At 42.7% G+C, this 21,761-nt stretch overlaps 1 protein-coding gene across 1 annotated transcript in view; it reads right to left on the bottom strand.

The window, feature by feature from the left end:
- The window catches only part of ano1a (anoctamin 1, calcium activated chloride channel a), a 297,185-nt gene that overhangs the window by 22,508 nt on the left and 252,916 nt on the right, over positions 1 to 21,761 (bottom strand). Inside the window, exons 24-25 of the mRNA XM_072272773.1 lie at positions 11,618 to 11,770; positions 2,294 to 2,346 (exon numbers count right to left, since the gene is read on the bottom strand). Of these exons, the coding sequence (XP_072128874.1) occupies positions 2,294 to 2,346; positions 11,618 to 11,770 (206 nt within the window). The remainder of the gene's footprint in view (positions 1 to 2,293; positions 2,347 to 11,617; positions 11,771 to 21,761) is intronic.

Here is a 21,761-nt window from a genome sequence, read left to right as displayed (position 1 = left end):
AAAACAATTACTTTAAAAATACTCAGATCCAAACCAAAGTTGGATCAAAAAGACACATGAACTAACTGGCTCCAGTTCATAAATCTAATTCAATAAAAGCACCATCAGACTTGGTTGTATATACAAAATGCTATTATTTATCAAAAAGCTACATTTCTTCTCCATCAATCAGGTTTTAAAACTTAAAGCCTAAAGGGGAAAAATGCAAATGGCAGACATCCATTACGTTCAAAAGAAAACTGAACTCCTACATGATATTCCTTATTTGTCTGATCCAATGTCAATGAGCAGTGGCCACAGTTCAAGGAGCTATCTTCACTTCCTTAAAACTAGCTCCACACGAACAGTTAGCATAATGCTATTACAGCGCTAGCTACCCAGGTTCAATCCTTGCTGCCGTCTTTAAGGAATTTGTACAGTCTCCCCGTGACCACATCCCTGTGCGCTCCGGTTTCCTTCCACTTTCCAAAGTCATACGGATTAATAGGTCAATTGGACACATAGGGGTAACTGGGTGGTGCAGGCTTGTTGGGCCGGAAGGGCCTGTTACCATGCTGTATCTCTAAACAAATAAAATAAATAAAATAAGACCATAAAGACATAGGAGCAGAATTAGCCCACTTGGCCTGTCATGTCTTCTCCACCATTCAATCATGGCTGATCCTTTTTATCCCCTCCTCATCCCCACTCCCCGGTCTTCTCCCCATAATCTTTAATGCTGTGTCCAATCAGGAACCTATCAAGCTCTGCCTTAAATACACCCAATGACCTGGCCTCCACAGCAGCCTGTGGTAATAAATTCTACAAATAAAGGGGTTCTTCTGAATACTGGGAAGTGGCTGGATGATTCTTCCCTTCAGAACTCTTGAACTTAGATATATCACTCTAGGAAAACCACAAGAGAAATTGTTATGTTTTGGAACTTCAAAACATTAAACTAATTCAAAGGAAGACTCGGGAGTCTGAAATGCGGGTCTGACTTCGTGTTTACTTTAAGAGAGGAGCACACATCTCATGTGGTAGCGTGATGATGTATGCAATTCATGTATTTATACATACAACCCATAATGAATTATTTAAACAAACAGGAATGCTTAATCAAATATATATATTTTGTGTATATATCAAAAAATATATAACACACATACACACACAAGATCACTCAAAATTACTGAAATATTAAATACACAACAGAAATGTGAGGAAGCATTTAAAAAGCTAGGGTCAAGAGAACTTGCATCTCTGATAGGAACTTGTCAAGAATGTTACAGATGGAAGCCCAGAGGTGGTCATATTTAGGCAGCATGCACTGTGTCCTTCAATTAGACTCTTTCATTGCAAGGTGCTCTTGTGTATTATCAGTGCCTACAATCCTGAGTTTGCAGAAGGTGATATTGCAAGCCCCTTCCATTTTACTGGGAAGACTCAGCAAGTTAATTAAAAGAACAGTATAGCACAGAATAGGTCATTTGGCCCACAAAGTCGCACCCGTCTTTATGCCAACTCATATTAAATGTCCCCTTTCATCTATTTACCTCCATTCCCTTCTATCTAAAAGCCTCTTAAAATCCACCAAACTGCAACCATTGAGATCACCTACCACTCTCCACGTAAAAACTTGCCCATCGCATCACATTTGATGCTCCAACCCATCACCCCCAACCTTAAAAATATGCCCTCTAGAATTTGACGTTCTTTAAATACCTGGCAGAAAGATTGATGGGTCTTGGCCTGAAACATCAACTGTACTCTTTTCCATAGATGCTGCCTGGTCTGCTGAGTCCCTCCAACATTTTGTGTGTGTTGTTCTATCGTACCTATTCATACGTACCATAATTTGAAAGATCTCTCCCAGGTCTCCTTTCAGTCTCTGGTACTTTCGGGAGAACACCAGAAGGCGTTCATTGAACATCAATGTTGGCTCACCTCCAAAATTCCCTGGCTTTTGCGAGAAGATAATTCTACTTGAAGTGTTATGATTAACTTAACAAGTGACCACTCTCTCTTCTTGAAAAGTTAATTTTCGCCCCAAGTTCCAACAACTCACTTTCACTGTACTGTTTGGACACCGACTTGGCTCTAACTTGATTGGTCTTCAGCTGAACAGGAAAGCCCTCAAGTCCTTTATGAAATTTTTCATAAAACACAACCAAAGTAGTTGGCAGACAAGTGTTAAGACACTTAGGGCAAACACATACAAAGAATTAGTCACTTCCAAATTTGTTTATTAAATAGTAAGATGGAAAATTTCCCAAAGGAACATTTTTCTGTTAAATAAATAATATGAACTTACATTAATGATGACTGCCAACTTCCCAATGCCTCTGAGAATGTTGTACCAGATACCTAAAAACAACAGGAGAATGGTTACTCCATTTTGGACCATTCTGACTATTGTCAGACTAGCTCTAGGCTATTCCCATATGTTGGACAGGCTCAGTTCCTGGTTCAAAATGACAAATCCAACCCAGACTGAATTCTTCAGTTATTCACACATTCAGAAGTAACTCAGTTTAATTGCTTGTTTAGCCTTTAAACCACTGAAGAATTCAAAATTAGAATTGGAATCAGGTTTAATATCACCAGCATATATTGTGAAATTTGCTGTCTTTGTGGCAGCAGTACAATGTTATAAATAATAACAAAACAACATGAATTAAAGTAAACATATATATTAAATATGCAAACACGAGGAAATCTGCAGATGCTGGAATTTCAAGCAACACACATAAAAGTTGCTGGTGAACGCAGCGGGCCCGGCATCATCTCTAGGAAGAGGTACAGTTGATGTTTCGGGCTGAGACCCTTCATCAGGACTAACTGAAAGAAGAGCTAGTAAGAGATTTGAAAGTGGGAGGGGGAGGGATGGAGCCAGGAGTTGGACAGTTGACTGGCAGAAGGGATATGAGAGGATCATGGGACAGGAGGCCTAGGGAGAAAGAAAAGGGGGAGGGGGGAAAGCCCAGAGGATGGGCAAGGGGTATAGTGAGAGGGACAGAGGGAGAAAAAGGAGAGAGAGAAAAAGAATGTGTGTATAAAAATAAAAAAAATAACGGATGGGGTATGAGGGGGAGGTGGGGCATTAGCGGAAGTTTGAGAAGTCAATGTCCATGCCACTATTTAATATATATTAAATAGTTGAATTAAATAAGTAGTGCAAACATAAAAATAAAAAAAATTAGTGAGGTAGTGTTCATGGGTTCCATGTCCATTCAGAAATCAGATGGCAGAGGGGAAGAAGCTGTCCCTGAATTGCTGAGTGTGTGCCTTCACGCTCTGTACTTCCTTCCTGATGGTAGCAATGAGAACAAAGCATGTCCTGGGCGATGGGGTCATTAATGATGGATGCCACCTTTTTGAGGCAATGCTCCTTGAAGATGTCCTGGATACTACGGCAGCTAGTGCCCGTGATGATTCCAGGATTTGGCAATCTCTGGGTACCTCTGCCACTATATTCATTAATTTTATTGATTCCAGCGCATCTACGGACTTGCTAGCAGAGCAGACATGTACAGTACGGCAGGGAAGTAAGCAGGTTAGTGAGAGTGCAATGCAAGAGACTGCAGATGCTGAAGTCTGGAGAAATGATGCTGAGATACATTGTAGGATGCACTGGGACACATCATCAGTGATGTAACCTGGGGTCGTCGGGTGTTTCGGGCCATCCAACATCAGACTCCCTTGCCCAGGCGACCCAGCCAGGGTTGATCAGTCCCCGGATCATGTCCCAGTAACACTGTTCCACAGGTCACACCTCTTGATCCATAGCCATCCGGAGGCTCGCTCAGCAGCCTCTGTGATGGTCCTGATGGCTCTTTTCTTTGCAGCCCTCCATAATGCCAAGGAGGGAGTAGTTAATGCAGAGCGAGCAGCCAGCAAAATCTCTACACCATTCCCTATAGGCTCACATCGTGCCCTCCACCCATCTCTGGCACTGGAACGTAGCAATTTGAGCAGAAGTATATGACAATATGTAGAACCTCACTTACACATTATAATAAATGAGATGGCATGGTGGTTGTGCAGTGAGTGTAACACTATTATAGTGGCAGTGACCTGGGTTCAATTCTGCCGTTGTTTGTAAGGAAATAGTATGTTCTCTGCGTGACTGTATGGATTCCTCCTGTGCTCTGGTTTCCTCCCACATTCCAAAGATGTACAGGTTAGTCACGTGGGTGTAATTGGGCAGCGCCAGCTCACTGGACCAGAAGAGTGTGTTACCATGTTATCGTCATCATCATCATCATCATCAGGTGCCTTGTGGTTACCATGCTGAATTCAGGTGGCAGGCTGGGGGTACGGCTCTACCAAAGGAGGGGTAAGGTGCTTCTTTCCTCCACTAGCCTGCAGGTCACCCTTGGGCAAGGTGTAGCACCTGCTTAACAACCACCCCCCCACAAAATCAGGGTCATGTGAAGCCATGAAAGCAGGTGGTGGATGGTCATATGAGCAGCTGGTACTTATCACAAGTCCTGGTTATGCAACCACTGACACCAGGGCAGACAATCTCTGAAGAGTATTGATAATGGCTGGGGTCGCCTTTCTTATTAAGACACTGCCCAGAAGAAGGTAATAGCAAAGCACTTTTGTAGAAAAACTTGCCAAGAACAATTATGGTCATGGGACCATGATCATCTACCATGCTATATCTCTAAAGTTACTTTTAAAAAGCCCAAGTCCATTCTTATTGCAAAATCATAGCAGGTGATGCAATAAAATCAGGTTATTCCATCACCACTAAGGCTTAGAGAACTGTGCAGGTTTCCAAGATGTGCCAAATCCAATCAGCTAACGTTAGGATGGATGCAGTCATCCTAGAAAAGGTGCAGAGGATAAGGCCATTTACAAGCGTGGTTCCAGGGACGATTGATTTCAAATATTAGGTTATATGGGGGAGGAGCCAGTTTGATCTCCTTGAAGCAAAGCAGGCCAATCAGACAGCACAAGAAACTACAGATGCTGGAATCTGCAGTAACAATCTGCTAGAGGAACTCAGCAGATCAAGCAGTATCTGTGGGGCAGGACTTGGAAGGAGCTGTCAAAGTTTCCGGTTAAAACCCTACATTGAAAGCAAAGAAGGGAGATGGCTAGTATAAAGTGGAGAGGGGCGACAGTGAGATAAAAGCTTAAGTTGAGGAAGGGTGAAAGGCGATAGCAGGTGGCGCCAGGTAGCGGGGTTCGTGCAGTGGGGAGAAGGGCAGGTAGAGTTAGGAGATAATGGTAGGTGGAGGATACATGGAGACAGGAGGGAAGAAGAGAGAAACAGAAGGAGCAAGGCGGGTGAAATGGAAGGTGAAGATTAATGGGAAGATGTGATGGGGGCATACAAAATCATTATATGTTTATAAGCAGGAGTCAGTTTCCTTTAACTGATGGTTCCATGATTAAGGGACACAGACTTGCAATCCTTAAACCAAAAAGATAGTCAGAGGCTTTTTCCCAGGGCTGAGATGGCTAGCACGAGAGGAATAGTTTTAAGGTGCTTGGAAGCAGGTACAAAGGAGATGTCAAGGGTAAGTTTTTTTACGCAGAGAGTGGTGAGTGCGTGGAATGGGCTGCTGGCGGCGATGGTGGAGCCGGAAACGATAGGGTCTTTTAAGAGACTCCTGGATGGCTACAGGGTGCTTAGAAAAATAGAGGGCTATGGGGAAGCCTAGGTAGTTCTAAGGTAAGGACATGTTCAGCACAGCTTTGTGGGCCAAAGGGCCTGTATTGCGCCGTAGCTTTTCTATGTCTCTATGAAAAAACACAAGGGAAAGTTTATTTCAAACCGTTATTAGAATTCATGATCTGCAGAAATAATGGGAACAGAAACAAGTAGGGCTTTCAATAGAGTAAAAAGCAGATATCCAAGAGGGAATTATTTCCAGGACTCTGGGGAAAAAAACAGCGTTAACAGAGTTGCTCTCCCAGCTGTCAGGAGTTACCTGGAGGGAGGGTTGGTCAAACTGACCTCCTGCTCTGCTTTGACAATTACATTTCTTTACTGTTACAGTGGACCATTTATATGAGATCCCAATGTGTCCTCCACCAACTCTAGTCTGTAGGCAATACTCAACTCCACGGACAGGATGAGGCAGGAGCATCGCTAAAACAGCTGTCCAATTGAAGCTTTCATACTTGCATTCAATGAAATGGAAAAGGTTGGCAAGGGTGCTCCTAATATAATTCAAAGTTGAAAGTTAGGATGATAAATGTGAGTTTGTTATAGTCCTGATATTACAAAAACTGAATTGTGTGCTCACATTTTTGGATTCAGAAAGTCTAGATTCTCATGGGTTTGATCAGCTCTGCTCACGGTTAGCTACTGGGATGAAAAGAACCAATGTAACAAGGTCGGGGGAAGGTTGGCCATCTCATGGGGAGTTGGAGTACAAAGAGTAATAGGTGTGTCACAACAGTGGTGGCATCCAGCAGATGTGCTGTCTCTCAGTTCCAGAGATCTCAACTGATCTTCACCACTGTGCGGAATTTGATCGTTCTTCCTGAATCTATACTTATTGAATAAGTATAGATTCAATAAGTATAGATTAGAAAGGCCTAGATACTGTGAACATGGAGAGGTTGTTTCTTATAATGGACTGGCGGGCACAGCCTCAAATTAGAAGGATGTCCCTTTAGAACAGAGATGAGGAGGAATTTGTCCCAGATAGCTGTGGAGACCAAGTCATTGAGTATATTTAAAGTAGAGATTATTAGGCTTTTGATTAGTAAAGGGCACAAAAAGTTATGGGGGAAGGCAGGAGAATGGGGTTGAAAGGGATAATAAATCAGCCATAATGGAATAATGGCTGTGGCCTTACTTTCAGGGACTCTGTGGTTCATGTTCTGTGGATTGATAGTTTGCTTTTGTTTAAAAAAAAGTATTTATACAATTTTTTTTTCTTTCCCGCACATTGTATGTTTAGCTGAATATGTGCTGTTTTTTTGTGGATTTTATTGTGTTTCTTTATTCTGCAGCTGCCTGCAAGAAGATGACTCTCAAGGCTGCATATGGTATATGTACTTTCAATAATAAATGTACTTTGAACTTTTTGAAGTTTGAATGGCCTTATTCTGCTCCAATGTCTGGCCTTCTTGGCCGTGTGGCTTTCCTCCAGTGCTCTATTTTCCTTCCCCATCACAAAGGCTGACAGGGTAGTAGGTCAAGTGGCCATTGTAAATTGTGTGACGAAAGATGGTTACAAAAGTACACATAGACTAAGATGTTAACTGTCCTGTGCTAGCACCAGTGGGATCAACAGTTGATCTGCCACCTGCCTTCAGGAGAGAGAGAGATAAGTAAGACAATGGAGCAGCATTTGGAAATGTTAATGAAGAGACGAGAGAGTTTAACGGAAGGAGACACCGGTCTGAGTATTGTCAAGACCGGCTCCTTTTGAACCCTGAACTGTTTGAAGTGTGATGGACAGGCGATACCCCAGCAGGGGGATAAAAAGGGGCAGGTTCGCTAAGACAACACACACGACTCCACGAGGTAACGAGACACGAGACCCTGAAAGCGGTGTGCCCCCCCCCACTAGTTGGTGGGGGTTGTTGGAGGTCTGGTCGCGGGACCAGCCATAGACGCACAGGGTAGAAAGGTACGGATTGGTGGGAACCTGGTGTGTGTGTCCACCCTTGCCTGGGTGCTGGGTTCACCGCAGAAGAACGATCGTATCTGGAACGGAGGGGTCACAGTCGGTGACCTTAGAAGACATTACCAAGGACTCGCCTGAAAGCTAACTGCGAGGAATATCGAAGGTCTGTGTGGAATCCGTTTTGAATATTCATTCGCTTTCACTCTCTCTCCTTTTCCCCGCCCAACGGCACAACAGTGATTACTGCGAACTGAACTGAACTCAATTGAACTGAACTTTGCGTCACTTGAAACTGGTCATTTACCCCTAGACTGCGATAGAGCTTGATTGATCCTATTATCCTAGTTCTGTGTACATGTGTGTTTTATCGTTGCTGAACTGTTGCATTTATTATCCTTGTGATAAGAGTACTGTGTTGCTTATTTCTTTAATAAAACTTTTTTAGTTCCAGTAATCCAGACTCCAACTAAGTGGCACACATCAAAGTTGCTGGTGAATGCAGCAGGCCAAGCAGCATCTGTAGGAAGAGGTGCAGTCGACGTTTCAGGTCGAGACCCTTTGTCAGGACATCTAAGTGGTCCATTTCTGCTGGTTTGGCAACCCAGTTATGGGGTACGTAACAATTGCTCCTGGTGTGTGGGTGAATGGCACAATCTGGGAGGGGTGAGCTGATGCAAATGCAGAGCTAGGTGTGCAGGATTGGTGTGGATGGTCAGCCTGGGTTTAATGAGCTGAAGGGCCTTTTCCTGTGACGTTGGACAATGACATTATACCACCCTCAGGCCTAGCCTTCTTTAAAAGACTTTGCATTCTGAGTACCTCAAGCATATTGGGCTTGAGGAACTGCAGCAGAGACTCACCAGATCATGCTGTGCTAAAACACATTAATAGCCTACCTAGAACAAGCCCACAGTCCCAATCATTACGGAAAATTAAGAAGTGATCACAACAGTTTAAAGATTTGATGTAGTGGTGGTTGTCCACCATGTCCAATGAAAACCTAAGCAGGAGAGTTTTTAAAGTTTCACTGGGGCAGTTCTACTCTCTCGACCTCAGGAGTCCAGGTCCAAACAAGTGTCAAAAAGTGAGGTCTTCCTTGGCTGCAGTGGATGATCATGATGTTCTCTGTGCCTTGTCATGCCCTTCACTGAGTGTTGCAGTACCACCTTCCTAGCCATTGGATCTCACTGTAAATCTCATCTGCCCAGTCCGCCAGACCCGACTTCGCATGCTGGGACAGGCGTGTCCCTATCTCACTGGGGTATAATGCCACCAGTTACCATCACCTGGTTTAGTCCCCCTGTCAAAGCGGGAGACCAGGGTGTGGCCGCTGTCACATGCAAACAGTGACCTGGAGTCACAGGTGAGAGCTGAGTGTCTGATGCCATAAATAAAATTCAATTCCTTGTGTGCGAAATGTTCAAAATGAACAACATCACAAAATACAATACATCTTGGCACAGAGTCGGGTGGAAATCTGAAATCAGCCTAAAAAAAAAATAAATTGAGACTTGATCATTTGAAGTTTTCAAAATGGAGACTGATGGCTTTTTGTTAAGCTAGTGATTGTTATGGAGAAACAGCAGGTGGAGGTACAGTAAGATGCAGATAAACCCTGACTGAAGTGTGCGCTGCAGCGGACTTGAAGTGCACGTTTAACTCCAGTTCCCACGTTCTCCGGCCAAACAGCAGCCATGTTTTTCCCTTGACCATGATAAATGGCTGGATGCCAATTATTCCACAATACCGCAATCAAATTAATTTAGGAACCGCTCCATTTTTCTGCCCTCTCATTAGATTTCCATCTTCAGGCCTGCAGCAAACTTTAATCATGTGAGCACTTCCACTTGTCTCAAAACTAAATAAACTGGATCAGTATTGCTGCCAATTTAAGAAAATTACTCTGTGGCATACAAGAGTTAATGTTTTGTTGACCAGTTTTTGAATAATATCTATTTCTGGAACACCCCAACATATGGTGCATATATACAATGCCAGTAAACTTGATGACTGTTATGTCCCAGACAATACAATCTGGGAATTAGGTTAGTAACCAGTTTCCATGACTTACGGATACTACTAAAGCACAAACAGCTATGCTTATTTCAAATGTATTAACTCATTGCTTGTGATGCAACAAAATGGTTTGAAGCCAAATTGTCTTAAGTTTTGGCATTGTTTATCTCAAGAAAAATAGAATAGGATCAATGTCAATAGCTCCATGACTTCAGGATTTGTTTTTGCGACAATATTTTAGATTTGTAATTTTATACAGTATGGAAGCAGGCCCTTCAGTCCAATGCATTGATGCTAGTATTAGTAATAGTGAATACAAAAGCTACTGAACTATTGTAAAAATCCATCCAGTCAACCAATCCCCTTAAGAGATGGAAATCTGCCACCTTTACCCAGCCTAGCTCATATGCTACTCTAGATATTCAAACTGATGGTCTCTTAAGTATTATGAGTAGTTTGGGGCTGCTTATCTAAGGAAGGGTATGTGGCATTGGAAAGGATCCTGAGGTGGCTCACAGGAATGATCCTGGGAATGAAAGGGGTAATGTACGAGCAGCACTTATTATCTCTGGGCCTGTACTCACTGGAATTGAAACCTATTCAGATATTGAAATGCTGATATAGAGTGGATATGGAGAAGATGTTCCAATAGTGGGAGAGTGCAGGACCTGAGGGCACAGACTCAGAATAGAAGGATATCCCTTTAAAACAGATACAGAGATGAGGAAGAATTTCTTTAGCGAGATGGTAGTGAATCTGTTGGATTCATTGCCACAGACAGCTGTGGAGGCCAAGGCATTGGGTATATTTAAAGTGGACATTGATAGGTTCTTGATTAGTAAGGGCATCAAATGTTATAGGGAGAAGGCAGGAGAAAGGGTTGAAAGGGTTAATAAATGAGATGATGGAATCAGTAGTCCATGTGGCCTAATTCTGCTTCTATGTCTTATGGTCTTAACTACCCCTCACTCAGGGGCCCATTCAAAACTGGACAATATACAAAAGGCTTACCAGTGGCATCACAATCAATTAACAATTTTAAAATGGGTGAAATTACTAGGCATATTTCTAGGGTTGCTAATGGAATCAGGATTTTTGTGGAGGTAATACTTTAGTTGGAGAATATATGGCAGTGGCTCGTTCATTTGTGAACTTGGCCTTCTACGTGGATCTCAGAATGAAATGACCAATTGTTCCTTCACACCAGACCTTTACGTAGTTCCACTCCTCTTGTGTTTATTCCAGAACTTTGCAAGATCTTGCATTAAGTAATCACACAATACAGGATGACACGCTAGTGTAGTGGCTAGCATGACACCTCTACAGCGCCAGCAACCTCTGCTCAATTCCAACGCTATCTATGAGGAGCTTATACATCCTCCCTGTGACAACATGGGTTTCCTCCGGGTGCTCTGGTTTCCTCCCACATTCCAAAGATGTACAAGCTAGCAGGTTAATTGGTCACGTGGGTTTAATCGGGTGGTGTGGGCTTATTAGCCCAGAAGAGCCTGTTACAGTGCCGTATCTCTAAGTAAATAAAAAAAAAAATGACCACTGCAACACCTACAAAATGTCGGAGGAATTCAGCCGGTCAGGGAGCCGACATTTTGGGCTGAGACCCTCCTTCAGGACAGGAAAGGATATGGGAAGATGCCTGAATAAAAAGGTGGGGGCAGGGGAAGGAGGCTAGCTGGAAGGTGATAGGTGAAACCAGGTGCAGGAGGAGAACAAATCTGATAGGAGAGGAGAGTGGACAATAGGAGAAAGGGAAGGAGGAGGGGACTCCAGGGGGAAGTAATTGGCAAGTGAGAAGAAGAAGAGTCAGAGGGCGGAGTGGGGGGGGGGGGCGGTAACAATACCATTTGTCGTTGAACCTGGTTGCATCACCTTTCAGCATTAACAATATGTTGTGAGGAAGGTCTTTCTTCAGCAGTTACTGATAAATGCACATAGATATTGTTCACAAGTCAAATCATAAACTCAGCCTTGCAGATAGTTAGCGATAGTTAAGATTTACTAACCGATGTCCTTTGATCTTGCCGCGTTGGGTCTTCGGAGTTCAGAGATAAACTTTTTAGCGTCCAGCCGGATTTCAATGACATTGTTCAGCAGTGCAAACAATGGGGCAAGTGGGAAGGATGCCACAAACAGCGTAACAAATCCAAACTGGATAACTGCGGAAAAGGTATATCAACAATCAGTGCAGAAAGACTTTCTCTTATTGAAAATCCATAAACAACAAATTGCACCCAGAGCTACATCCTATCCTGGGGTCAGAACATAAAGTGCAGCAATATACAGATATCAAATGTAGTAATATGGAACAGCATCAAAGAACTCAGCACTGTAAACCACATTGTAAAATTCTCCATGTGCATTGCTGGTTGTATTATCCCAGGAATGAAAGGGTTATTGTAGAAGGAACCAGAATCAGTTTAATAGCACTAGCATGTGTTGTGAAATTTGTTGTTCTGCGACAGCAGTATATTGCAATACATGATGAAAAATCTAGAAATTGCATTTTTTATATAAATAAATAAATATATATTTAATTAAATTAAATAAGTAGTGCAAAAGGAGAGCGAAAAATTAAGGTACTGTAGATGGGTTCGTGTTCCATTCAGAAATCTGATTGTAAGGGGGAAGAAGCGATTGCTGAAACGTTGAGTGTGTATCTTCAGGCTCCTGTACCTCCTCCATGACGGTAGCAATGAAAAGAGGGCATGTCCTGAGTAATGAGGAAGTGTTTTATGGCTCTGGGCCTGTACTCTCTGGAGATTAGAAGAATGGGGGGGGGGAAATATCATTGAAACCGAATGAATATCGAAAAGTCTAGATTGAATGGCATGGAGAAAATGTTTCTAATAGTGGGTGAGTCTGGAACTAGAGGTAACAGCCTCAGAGTACAAGGATGTCACTATAGAACAGAGATGAGTTGGAATTTATTTAGCCAGTGTGTGCTGAATCTGTGGAGGCAAGTCATTGGATATAAAGTGGAGGTCGATTGACAGAGATTGATAGATTTTTGATTGGTAAAATTGTCAAAGGTTACAGGAAGAAGGCAAGAGAATGGTGTTGAGAGGAATAACAAACCAACCATGATGGAATGGCAGAGCAGACTCGATGGGCTGAATGGCTTAATTCTGCTCCCAGGTCTTATGGTTTATGATCTAAAGTGGCAGGCCGGGACAAGAAAATGTTTCATACGGCATACAGCTTCCCGGGCTATGTAAATAGAGGTATTGATTTCAAGGGCTGGGGAGTCATTAGAAACCTTTATTAAACACTAGTTTGTTCACATTTAGAGTTATTTTGAAAGAGGAAACAGGTGTTGAAGGAGTTGCGGAAGAGATTTCCTGAAGTCGCTCCAGAGACAAGAGGCTTTAGTTATGCTGGATAGACTGAACATGGGGTTGATGTCCTTGGAGCAGAAGTGGCTGCAAGATCTCATAGATGTATGTGAAATCACCAGTGGAATTGACAGTGCTCCCGTTGGTGAGGAGGTCAATGACAAGAAGTGGCTGTAGAATGGAGGGAAGCAAACAAAAAGTGTGGTCAAATCTCAGCAACATAGTCAGCATCTGGAAAAGCAAAACTGTTAATATTTCAAGCCCCTTAAACATTAGAACCCTGTTTCTCCTTCAGTGTATGCTGACTGACCTGCCAGATATTTCTAGCATCTTATTTTTATTTCACATTTCCAGAATCTTCACTTTTACTTTCAAAAAATAAAGATGATTGGTAAAAGCCTCAAAAGAAACAGTTTTTAATAAATACAGCTGATGTGTTGGGTGCAGAACACATGGCCACGGAGAGAGTGGAGAGTGGAGGCAGGGTGGAGATATGTCTCTACCAAAGCAGGTGTAAGGTGCCCCTTCTCTCCACTAGTCTGCAGGTCACCCTTAGGCAAGGTGTAATGCACCTCCGTAGCACTGCACCCCCCCGCCCCCCCGACCACCCTCCGATTAGGGTCACATGAAGCCATGGGAGCAGGTGGAGGATGGTCATGTGAGCAGATGGTGCACATCACGAGTCCTGGTTATACAACCACTGACACTAGACAGACAATCTCTGAAGAGTATTGATAATGGCTGGGGTCACCTGTCTTGTAAAGGCACTGCCCAGAAGAACATAATGGCAAATCACTTCTGCAGAAAAATTTGTCAAGAACAATTATGTCATGGAAAGACCATGATCACCCACGTCAATGTGGCACATGATATATGAACGGCATCCATTAAAGTACAGATATGGAATAAAATGTACAGACATACATAAATACCATTATAAATACATACCGGCACTTAAGTGTTTATGCACATTTTATTCTATATTGGCACTTTAACCTCTAACTTTATTTTTCTATATATCTTTATTCTTTATAACTGTTGAATGTTGTTTTCAGTTGCATGTCACATCAACATATCACAGTGAATAGCTATGCATATAAATATATACGGCAAATAAAGTTGATCTTTAATTTAGAAAATCTACCAATACAGCCGCAACAATCCACATGTATCAGATGATCAAATTTTTCCTGCATTGTTTTTTCTACTTAATCGCTCACAACAGCTTTTGTTTGAAAAAAGGGGACTCTTGCAGTTTTAAAATCTTAGTTCCTGTGTGGCGAAGTATGACATTGAATGATCTCCATTCTGAATCCATTCAATTACAATCTGCCTGCATTTTGTTTTGCAGACACAGGAGAGGCTGTGGAACCTTGTTAACTTCACAGCAGGCAGCTAGTGACTAACATTTCAAAGGCACAATGAAAGCTACAGGAGTGGTCCACCAGCCTCTCAAGCTTGTACCACCATTCAACCTGATCATGACTGGTCTATGCTGGTCTCAACTTCCCTTCTGTGCCTGTTCCCTATTAAAAGTTCAAAGTTCACATTAAGGATATTATCTTCCAATTTGGATGACCTTGTATTTAACAATGTTGTCTTCCATCTACCAGACCCTTGCCCACTCATTAATCTTTCTTTATCTCTCTGCAGACTCTCCATATCCTCTGCACAATTTGCATTTCCAATAAAGGGTATTTAGTCATGAACTGATAATTCATTATTTAATTGAACAGCAAATAAGTATCCATAGAACTGAAGTGTAAAAATTTTAAAAAAAGTTACTGCATAGGTATGAAAAGAAGTCAAACAGTGGGAGTGTTTAGATAATATCAGTGGGACAGCCCTGATTTTAAACCATCAATAAAACAAACATTGTAAGCAGCAAATGGTTATTTTCACATTTTATTGGTCTGCCAGACCCTTGCCTACTCAGGTAATCTATCTATATCCTTCTGCAGATTGCCCGTGTTCTGCACAATTTGCTTTTCTGAAACAACGCATTAAGTCATGAACTGAAAATTCATAATTTAGGTAAATGATAAAACTTTTGAACAGAAAATAAGTATTTATGGAACAGAGGAGTAAAAAATAAAAAGGTATTGCATGGGTGTACAATTAGTCAAATAGCAGAAATGCTTCAGTAATATCAATGGGGCTGCCCTCACCTTAAACCAAGACAGCAGAAAAGCTTCAGAGAGAAGGAAGTGATTAGTTTTGCATTCTAATTGGTGTCATCCTTTACTGAATTCCCTCTTATCCAGAAAAAAAATTGGACAAATCCCACAGGGTTGCCAATCCTCATCACACATTTCAAAACAGAGCATTATTTCAAGTCTGACAGACAGGCAGATACTCTGGAGAATGGAATGTCAGAAAGCCGGATGAGACAGGATACTGCCAAAGTCACAGAGTCACTGGGAAATGCTTTTCTGAATGGGATGTGGTTAAACTGGCAACAGACTGTGAAGCTTCAGAGTTTAAGGTGGTTCCGAGTAGATGAGGGGAGAGTGGTCAGTGGTGGAACTTACCGTCTGTGTGGGGAAAACCCATCACTAAAATAACAAAGAAAGTAACATTTATGAAACCTCTTTCGTGTGCTTCTTTAAACAAAAGTAGTTGCATGGTCCGGCCATAATGGGTCTCTTCCCCCCCCATCCAGGGCATCCACCAGATGCACTGCGTTCATAGAGACTTCAGCATTATCAAGGACTACTCCTATCCAGCCCACGGTCTCTTTGACCTCCGACCATCAGGCAGAAGGTACTGTGGTACAAGAACAAGGACTGTGAAACTTCTGTAACACCCTGCTACCACCCAATATACATTACTTATGACAGCGCCAGAAACAGTAATACTGTTGTATATTTAACTATTTGGGTGGCAGGGTGGGGATTCTCTACCAAAGGAGATGTAAGGCACTCCTTCCCTCCGCTAGCCTGCAGGTCACACTTGGGCAAGGTGTAGCACCTGCTTAGCCCTTACCACCCCTGATCAGGGTCAAGTGAAGCCATGGGAGCAGGTGGTAGATGGTCGTATGAGCAGCTGGTGCATATCTCAAGTGCTGGTTATGTGATCACTGACACCAGGTAGACAATCTCTGGGGAGTATTGATAATGGCTGGGATCACCTGTCTTGTAAAGACACTGCTCGGAGGAAGGGAATTGCAAATTGCTCTGTAGAAAGATTTGTCAAGACAGTCGTTGCCATGATACTGTGATCCCCTATATCACATGACATGGCACATAATGATGATGAAGAGCAGTGGGGCTAAGCTCCCACTACCTATTAAATGCTCTCAATGGCGTGCGTCTCAAATAGCTTCTGAAAACCAAGTCCAGCTCCCAGCCTTCATGTATGGATTAGCTACTAAGCCTGGTTGAACCATTTCTACTGACAAGAGATGGGGCAAAGGCACGTTACTGGCACCTTAAAATCAGTCACTTTGAGCAGATGGGGTCTCATCAATCGTGGTTGGCAGCTCATCTAGGAGAAAGAAAACGCTGATCTCAAACCTCCCCTGCCTTGCAGCTGCACCCACTCATGGGGAAGGTTTCAGGAATAAACTCTGAGGAAAAATATGGAGCTGGAGTCCCTAAGGCAGTCCTATGCTGAGTTCAATGCTGACTGGCAACTCCTGGGATGCCACTGCTGCCAAACTTTACCAGTCTCTCATTCCTTTAGGTTCATCAGCTGCACGGAGTTGGGGAGCCTGTTGCCTGGGCAACAGCTTGCTCTCCATACTGTACTGCCCTGGCTTGTGTATCACACAGACAGCTGGTTAGAAACAGCCATGGTCGATCCCCAGCAATGGAGGGTCTCTTATGTATTACACTGTACTGCTGCAGCAAAACAACAGATTTCACCACATAGGTCTGTGAAAATAAACCTGATTCTGTTCAAGAAACAAGCCCAGAGACAAAATTTCCCTGGACTTTCCACTGAGTATAATGGCAGAGCACTGACGGGCTGAGGAGAGGGGCTGGGTGCACTTTGCATCCAATCCCTTACTTTATGCTATGGCTGACTGGGACAGCTGGTGCAAGCCAATTTAACACAAGTGGAGTGGCCATCTGGAGTAAAATTTGTAGGCAAGATTCTTATTTGTTTGACTCTAACTCAGTTCTTGGACATAAACATAGAGCATCACAGCACTGAAATAAGCCCTTCAACCCAACCAGTCCATGCCAATCTGTTTTTCTGCCTAGTCCCATCTTCATGCATCCAGACCATTGGACTCTATAACCCTCCCATCCATGTAGATATCCAAACTTCTCTTAAATATCACAATTGAACCTGCACCCACCACCTGTGTTCTCTCTAATTTGTAATGACCAGTCTGCGCAAAAATCTTGTGGGCTGCGCAATTTTTTTGCCCAGTGAACAGCATGTGCACACTGAAGTAAACCTGAAGCTATTCTAAGGATAACAAACTACCAAGTCCAGTTTGTTGTTCGTTGTTCAAAAGAAATGAAATAACTGTCATTAAGAACTTTGATCTCCTCAGGGTTTGATCGTTTTCGCTCTCATTCATCAACACTCTAACAAAACATATGTAGCAGGCCTGTAGCAGGTGTTGAAGGATTTTCCCACCAGAGCTTTTGTACACTGTTCATATGTGATTTGTTTGCTAAACGAAGATTTAAAAAGTCAAGTTTCTAAATATCACTCTGCTTCTTCCCACTTGTAAATTCTCCAGCAACTTTTTCATCGCAACAATATACACAGGTATCACCAATTTCTGTATTGTACATAAATATTTCTTGTAGTTGCATGCTCCTGACCTCATGACCTTTTAGTGTAGCAATTTCTACTGTTTCACTAAGACATTCGGCTTCAAATGAACAAACAGTTCTTTGTGCTTCATGACCTTTGCTTCTTCGGAATTTGACAGAGTGAATCAATAATTTCTTCAATAAAAACACTATAAATAAACCAGTTCTAAAATCTGTAGACAAATCATCGCAAACTCCACGTTGTCAACACCATCCACATCGGAAGCGGAAAAGGAAACGTGATTGTGTACGATCATGAGCTATACTTAACATGCCAATGAGATAGAGGGTGACAACCTTTTGTGCGCAGTTTAAATTCCTTTGTGCATTAGTAACCTTAGTGGGAACATTGCCCACCACCTCCTCAGCAAGCTTGTTCCAGCTCCTTCCAAACTGAGGGAAGCATTGAATTTCAGTACATTCACTGGAAAGCTGTTGTGGAGAAAGACAACAGTCTAGGGTCTTGCACCACTGGATACTGAGGCCTTGGGCCCTCTGCAACCTCCTTTAAAACATTTCACGACTTCATTGAGGAGAGACTCAAGTGACATCGGTACATTGCAAAGAGATATTATTGATTTGGAAGGTGCAACAATGATTGTAGGAAAAGACAGGAAAAGACTATATTTACTGTGTATGTATGTAAGCTTATGACTAAAGTACATTTGGAAATGTACTATAAATAATAGAATATACTGTAGATGTTGCCTTAGGCAAAACAATTCTGAAGCCTTTAACATCTGTCATTTGTTCTGTCTGAGGTTTGGGCCTTGGTAGCCATTGCCACCTGAGGCTTAGGCAATAGCACCTAGTCTGCTTGACCTCAAAGGATACTTCAGGTACTGTCAACCTATTTCCCTCTCCATACACAGAACTTGCTAGCTTAGCTGGCACTGAATTTGGGCGATGGGCCAGACCCAAGATAGTCCTAACCCTTGTTTTTGAAAAACAGTAACCAGGCTGCAAAAGGAAAGTTAGATAAAGAACATGGTAAACAAACAATTATTCAGACACGGAGATGATGTAGTCTGAAACATCGCAGGGGATCTCTCAGAATTTCTCCTGATAGCATCATGGAATCTTGAATTCACCAATATGATCTGGAACTAGTTAGGCCCACAGAGAAAACATTAGCTTGCTGAAATGTCAAAATCCCAGAGTAGGAGCTGAACATGGAGATGGGGGTGCTCAACAAAATGGATGTGATTTTGATGGAGAAAGTGCAGGGGAGATTCACCCCGAATGTTGCCTGGATCTGAAAGTTATGGGGAGAGACTGGATAGGCTGAAAATCGTAAATACTAGAGTTTCAACAGATGCTAGGAATCCAGGGTAACACACACAAAATGCTGGAGGAACTCAGCAGGTCAGGTGGCATCTATGGAAAGGAATAAACAATCGACGTTTTGGGCTACTGAAGGGTCTTGGCCCAAAACATTGATCATTTATTCTTTGATAGGCTAGGTTTGTTTTTCCTGGAGCAAAGGAAGCCAAGGGGAGACTTGATAGATGAATATAAAGGTTATGAGAGATATAGGTAGCTTAAGTGAGTGGGCAAGGGTCTGGCAGATGGAGTACAATGTCAGTAAATGTGAGGTCATCCACCTTGGAAGGAAAAATGAAAGAACAGATTATTATTTAAATGGTAAAATTTGCAGCATGCTACTGTACAGAGGGACTTGGGAGTGCTTGTGCATGAGTCACAAAAAGTTGGTTTGCAGGTGCAGCAGGCTATCAAGAAAGCAAATGGAATGTTGGCTTTCATTGCTAGACGGATTGAATTTAAGAGCAGGGAGGTTATGCTGCAACTGCACAGGGTACTGGTGAGGCCGCACCTGGAGTACTGTGTGCAGTTTTGGTCTCTTTACTTGAGGAAGGATATACTGACTTTAGAGGTCAGAGGAGGTTCACTAGGTTGATTCCAGAGATGAGGGAGTTGGACTATGAGGAGAGATTGAGCCACCTGGGACTGTACTCACTGGAATTCAGAAGAATGAGAGGAGATCTTATAGAAACGTATAAAATTATTAAAGGGATAGATAAGAGGCAGGAAGGTTGTTTCCACTGGTAGGTAAGACTAGAACTATGGGACATAGCCTCAAGATTTGGGGGAGTAGATTTAGAGTGGAGATGAGATTAGGGGTATTAAGAGTTAATGAGAAAAGGCAGTTGGGTGGAGATGAGCCCATGGCCAGATCAGCCATGATCTTATTAAATGGCGGGGCAGGCTCGATGGACCAAATGGCCTACTCCTGCTCCTATTTCTGGTGTTCTTAGAAGAGGTAGACATAGAATAGATAGTCTTATTCCCAAGGTAGGGGTTTCAAAGATATGAGGGCACAAGGGAAAATTCTCCAAAAGGACCACAACCTTGCCCTTGTGTTTGGAAGCTTGCATGCCTCAATGACCCAGACTGCTATGTTGGCTGGAGTCAGGGCTTTCTGTTTTGGCTCTTGGTAGGGTCACCCATGCTAAACAGGTCAAAGGGTAGAGGACAGACTAAGCATAGTCCACCCATCCTCCAGGTTCTGGTGTTCAGCTCAGGGCCATCAACCCTGACTAGTGGAACAAAATGGTTATGGAAACAGCAATGACGAATCCTTTTACGTCTGAGTGTGACAGTATCCCTGAGTCCCCACCGGGACTTGCATGACTGACAGTAGTGAAACTGGCACGATGAAATAAGTCCTGAACATGGCCAGAGATGGAGGATCTTTATTACTGCCCTAAATGCCAGTGGTGTCATAGGCAGTAAGTACACGTTAAGATGAGTAATATCCATGGAAAGCAGTATTGATTTATCAGGACCCTCTAATTGCAGACAGTGATGTGAAAAATGTCAATGTGTATGGGAAAAGGAAGAGAGAAACAAAGGCACAGCTCACATGCCCAGACTGCTATGTGCAGGATAATTGAACTACATTTGATGTGAGTAAATGCACACAGTGGCCACTTTATTAGGTACACCCGCTTGCTAAATCAAATATCTAATCAGCCAATCATATGGCAGTAACTCAATGCATAAAAGCATGAGGACATGGTCAAAGGTTCAGTTGCTATTCAGACCAAACGTCAGAATGCAGAAGAAATGTAATCCAAGTGACTTTCACTGTGGAATGATTGTTGGTGCCAGATGGGATGGTTTGAGTGTCTCAGAGGCCGCTGATCTCCTGGGATTTTCACACAAAAATGTCTCTAGAGTTTACAGAGAATGGTGCAAAAAACAAAAAAGCATCTAGTGAGCAGTAGTTTTGTGGGAAAAAAATCTGGTTAATGAGAGAGATCAGAGGAGAATGGCTAGACTCAAGCTGATAGTAACTCAAGTAACCACACTCTACAACAGTTGAACCCCGAAGTGGGTGGGCTACACCAGCAGCAGAAGACCATGAACACACAGTCAGTGGCCACTGAGTGTAGAAGGTCACAAGGTGAATCATGGGGATAATGGAAAAAGAATGACAGCGAAGCTGTACGATCGCAGACACCAGGTTTAAGGAGCACCTTAAGGAGAGGTAGTGAGGATGAAGGAGATATTTCCTGACCTCAGAGCCTTGGCAAAGAAACTCCATGCACAGCAATTCCTAGAGATAATCAGCATTATTCTTCTCTCGCACTGAAAGAATTAGACGGCTTCAGTGATAGGTCACTGGTTGGGAATTTCACATGGTCCTGCTTGTTTTGAGAAAGACTTTCTTCCCTCCCAAGTGATTTACCAAGGATGTGGTTTTAATAAACTAGCAAGAGACTGTACACATGCTGAGAGTGCTGTCACACTCACAGTAATAATCTAATGTTAGAAAGAGTGGGTGTCAACGTCTGCTTCTCAGAACTCTCCTTAAAAAGTTGTTCAGTAAATCCACCAGCCGTATAGAATAACAGACTACTTCGCTACATTTGGGAGCCTGCTGTAATGACAGCACGACAATGGTTTTAAGAGTAAATGGTTCTGATGAGTTACATATGTACCAATGAACAACCATTCAATCTGCACGTATCCATCTTGCCCTTTTAATATGATCAAGAACATACTCTGTCCCCATT

The sequence above is a fragment of the Mobula birostris genome, chromosome 11 (assembly GCF_030028105.1).
Source record: "Mobula birostris isolate sMobBir1 chromosome 11, sMobBir1.hap1, whole genome shotgun sequence".
NCBI classification, from domain to species: domain Eukaryota; kingdom Metazoa; phylum Chordata; class Chondrichthyes; order Myliobatiformes; family Myliobatidae; genus Mobula; species Mobula birostris.
Note: the sequence above shows the minus strand (reverse complement) of the source record. Positions and strands in the feature narration are given on the sequence as shown.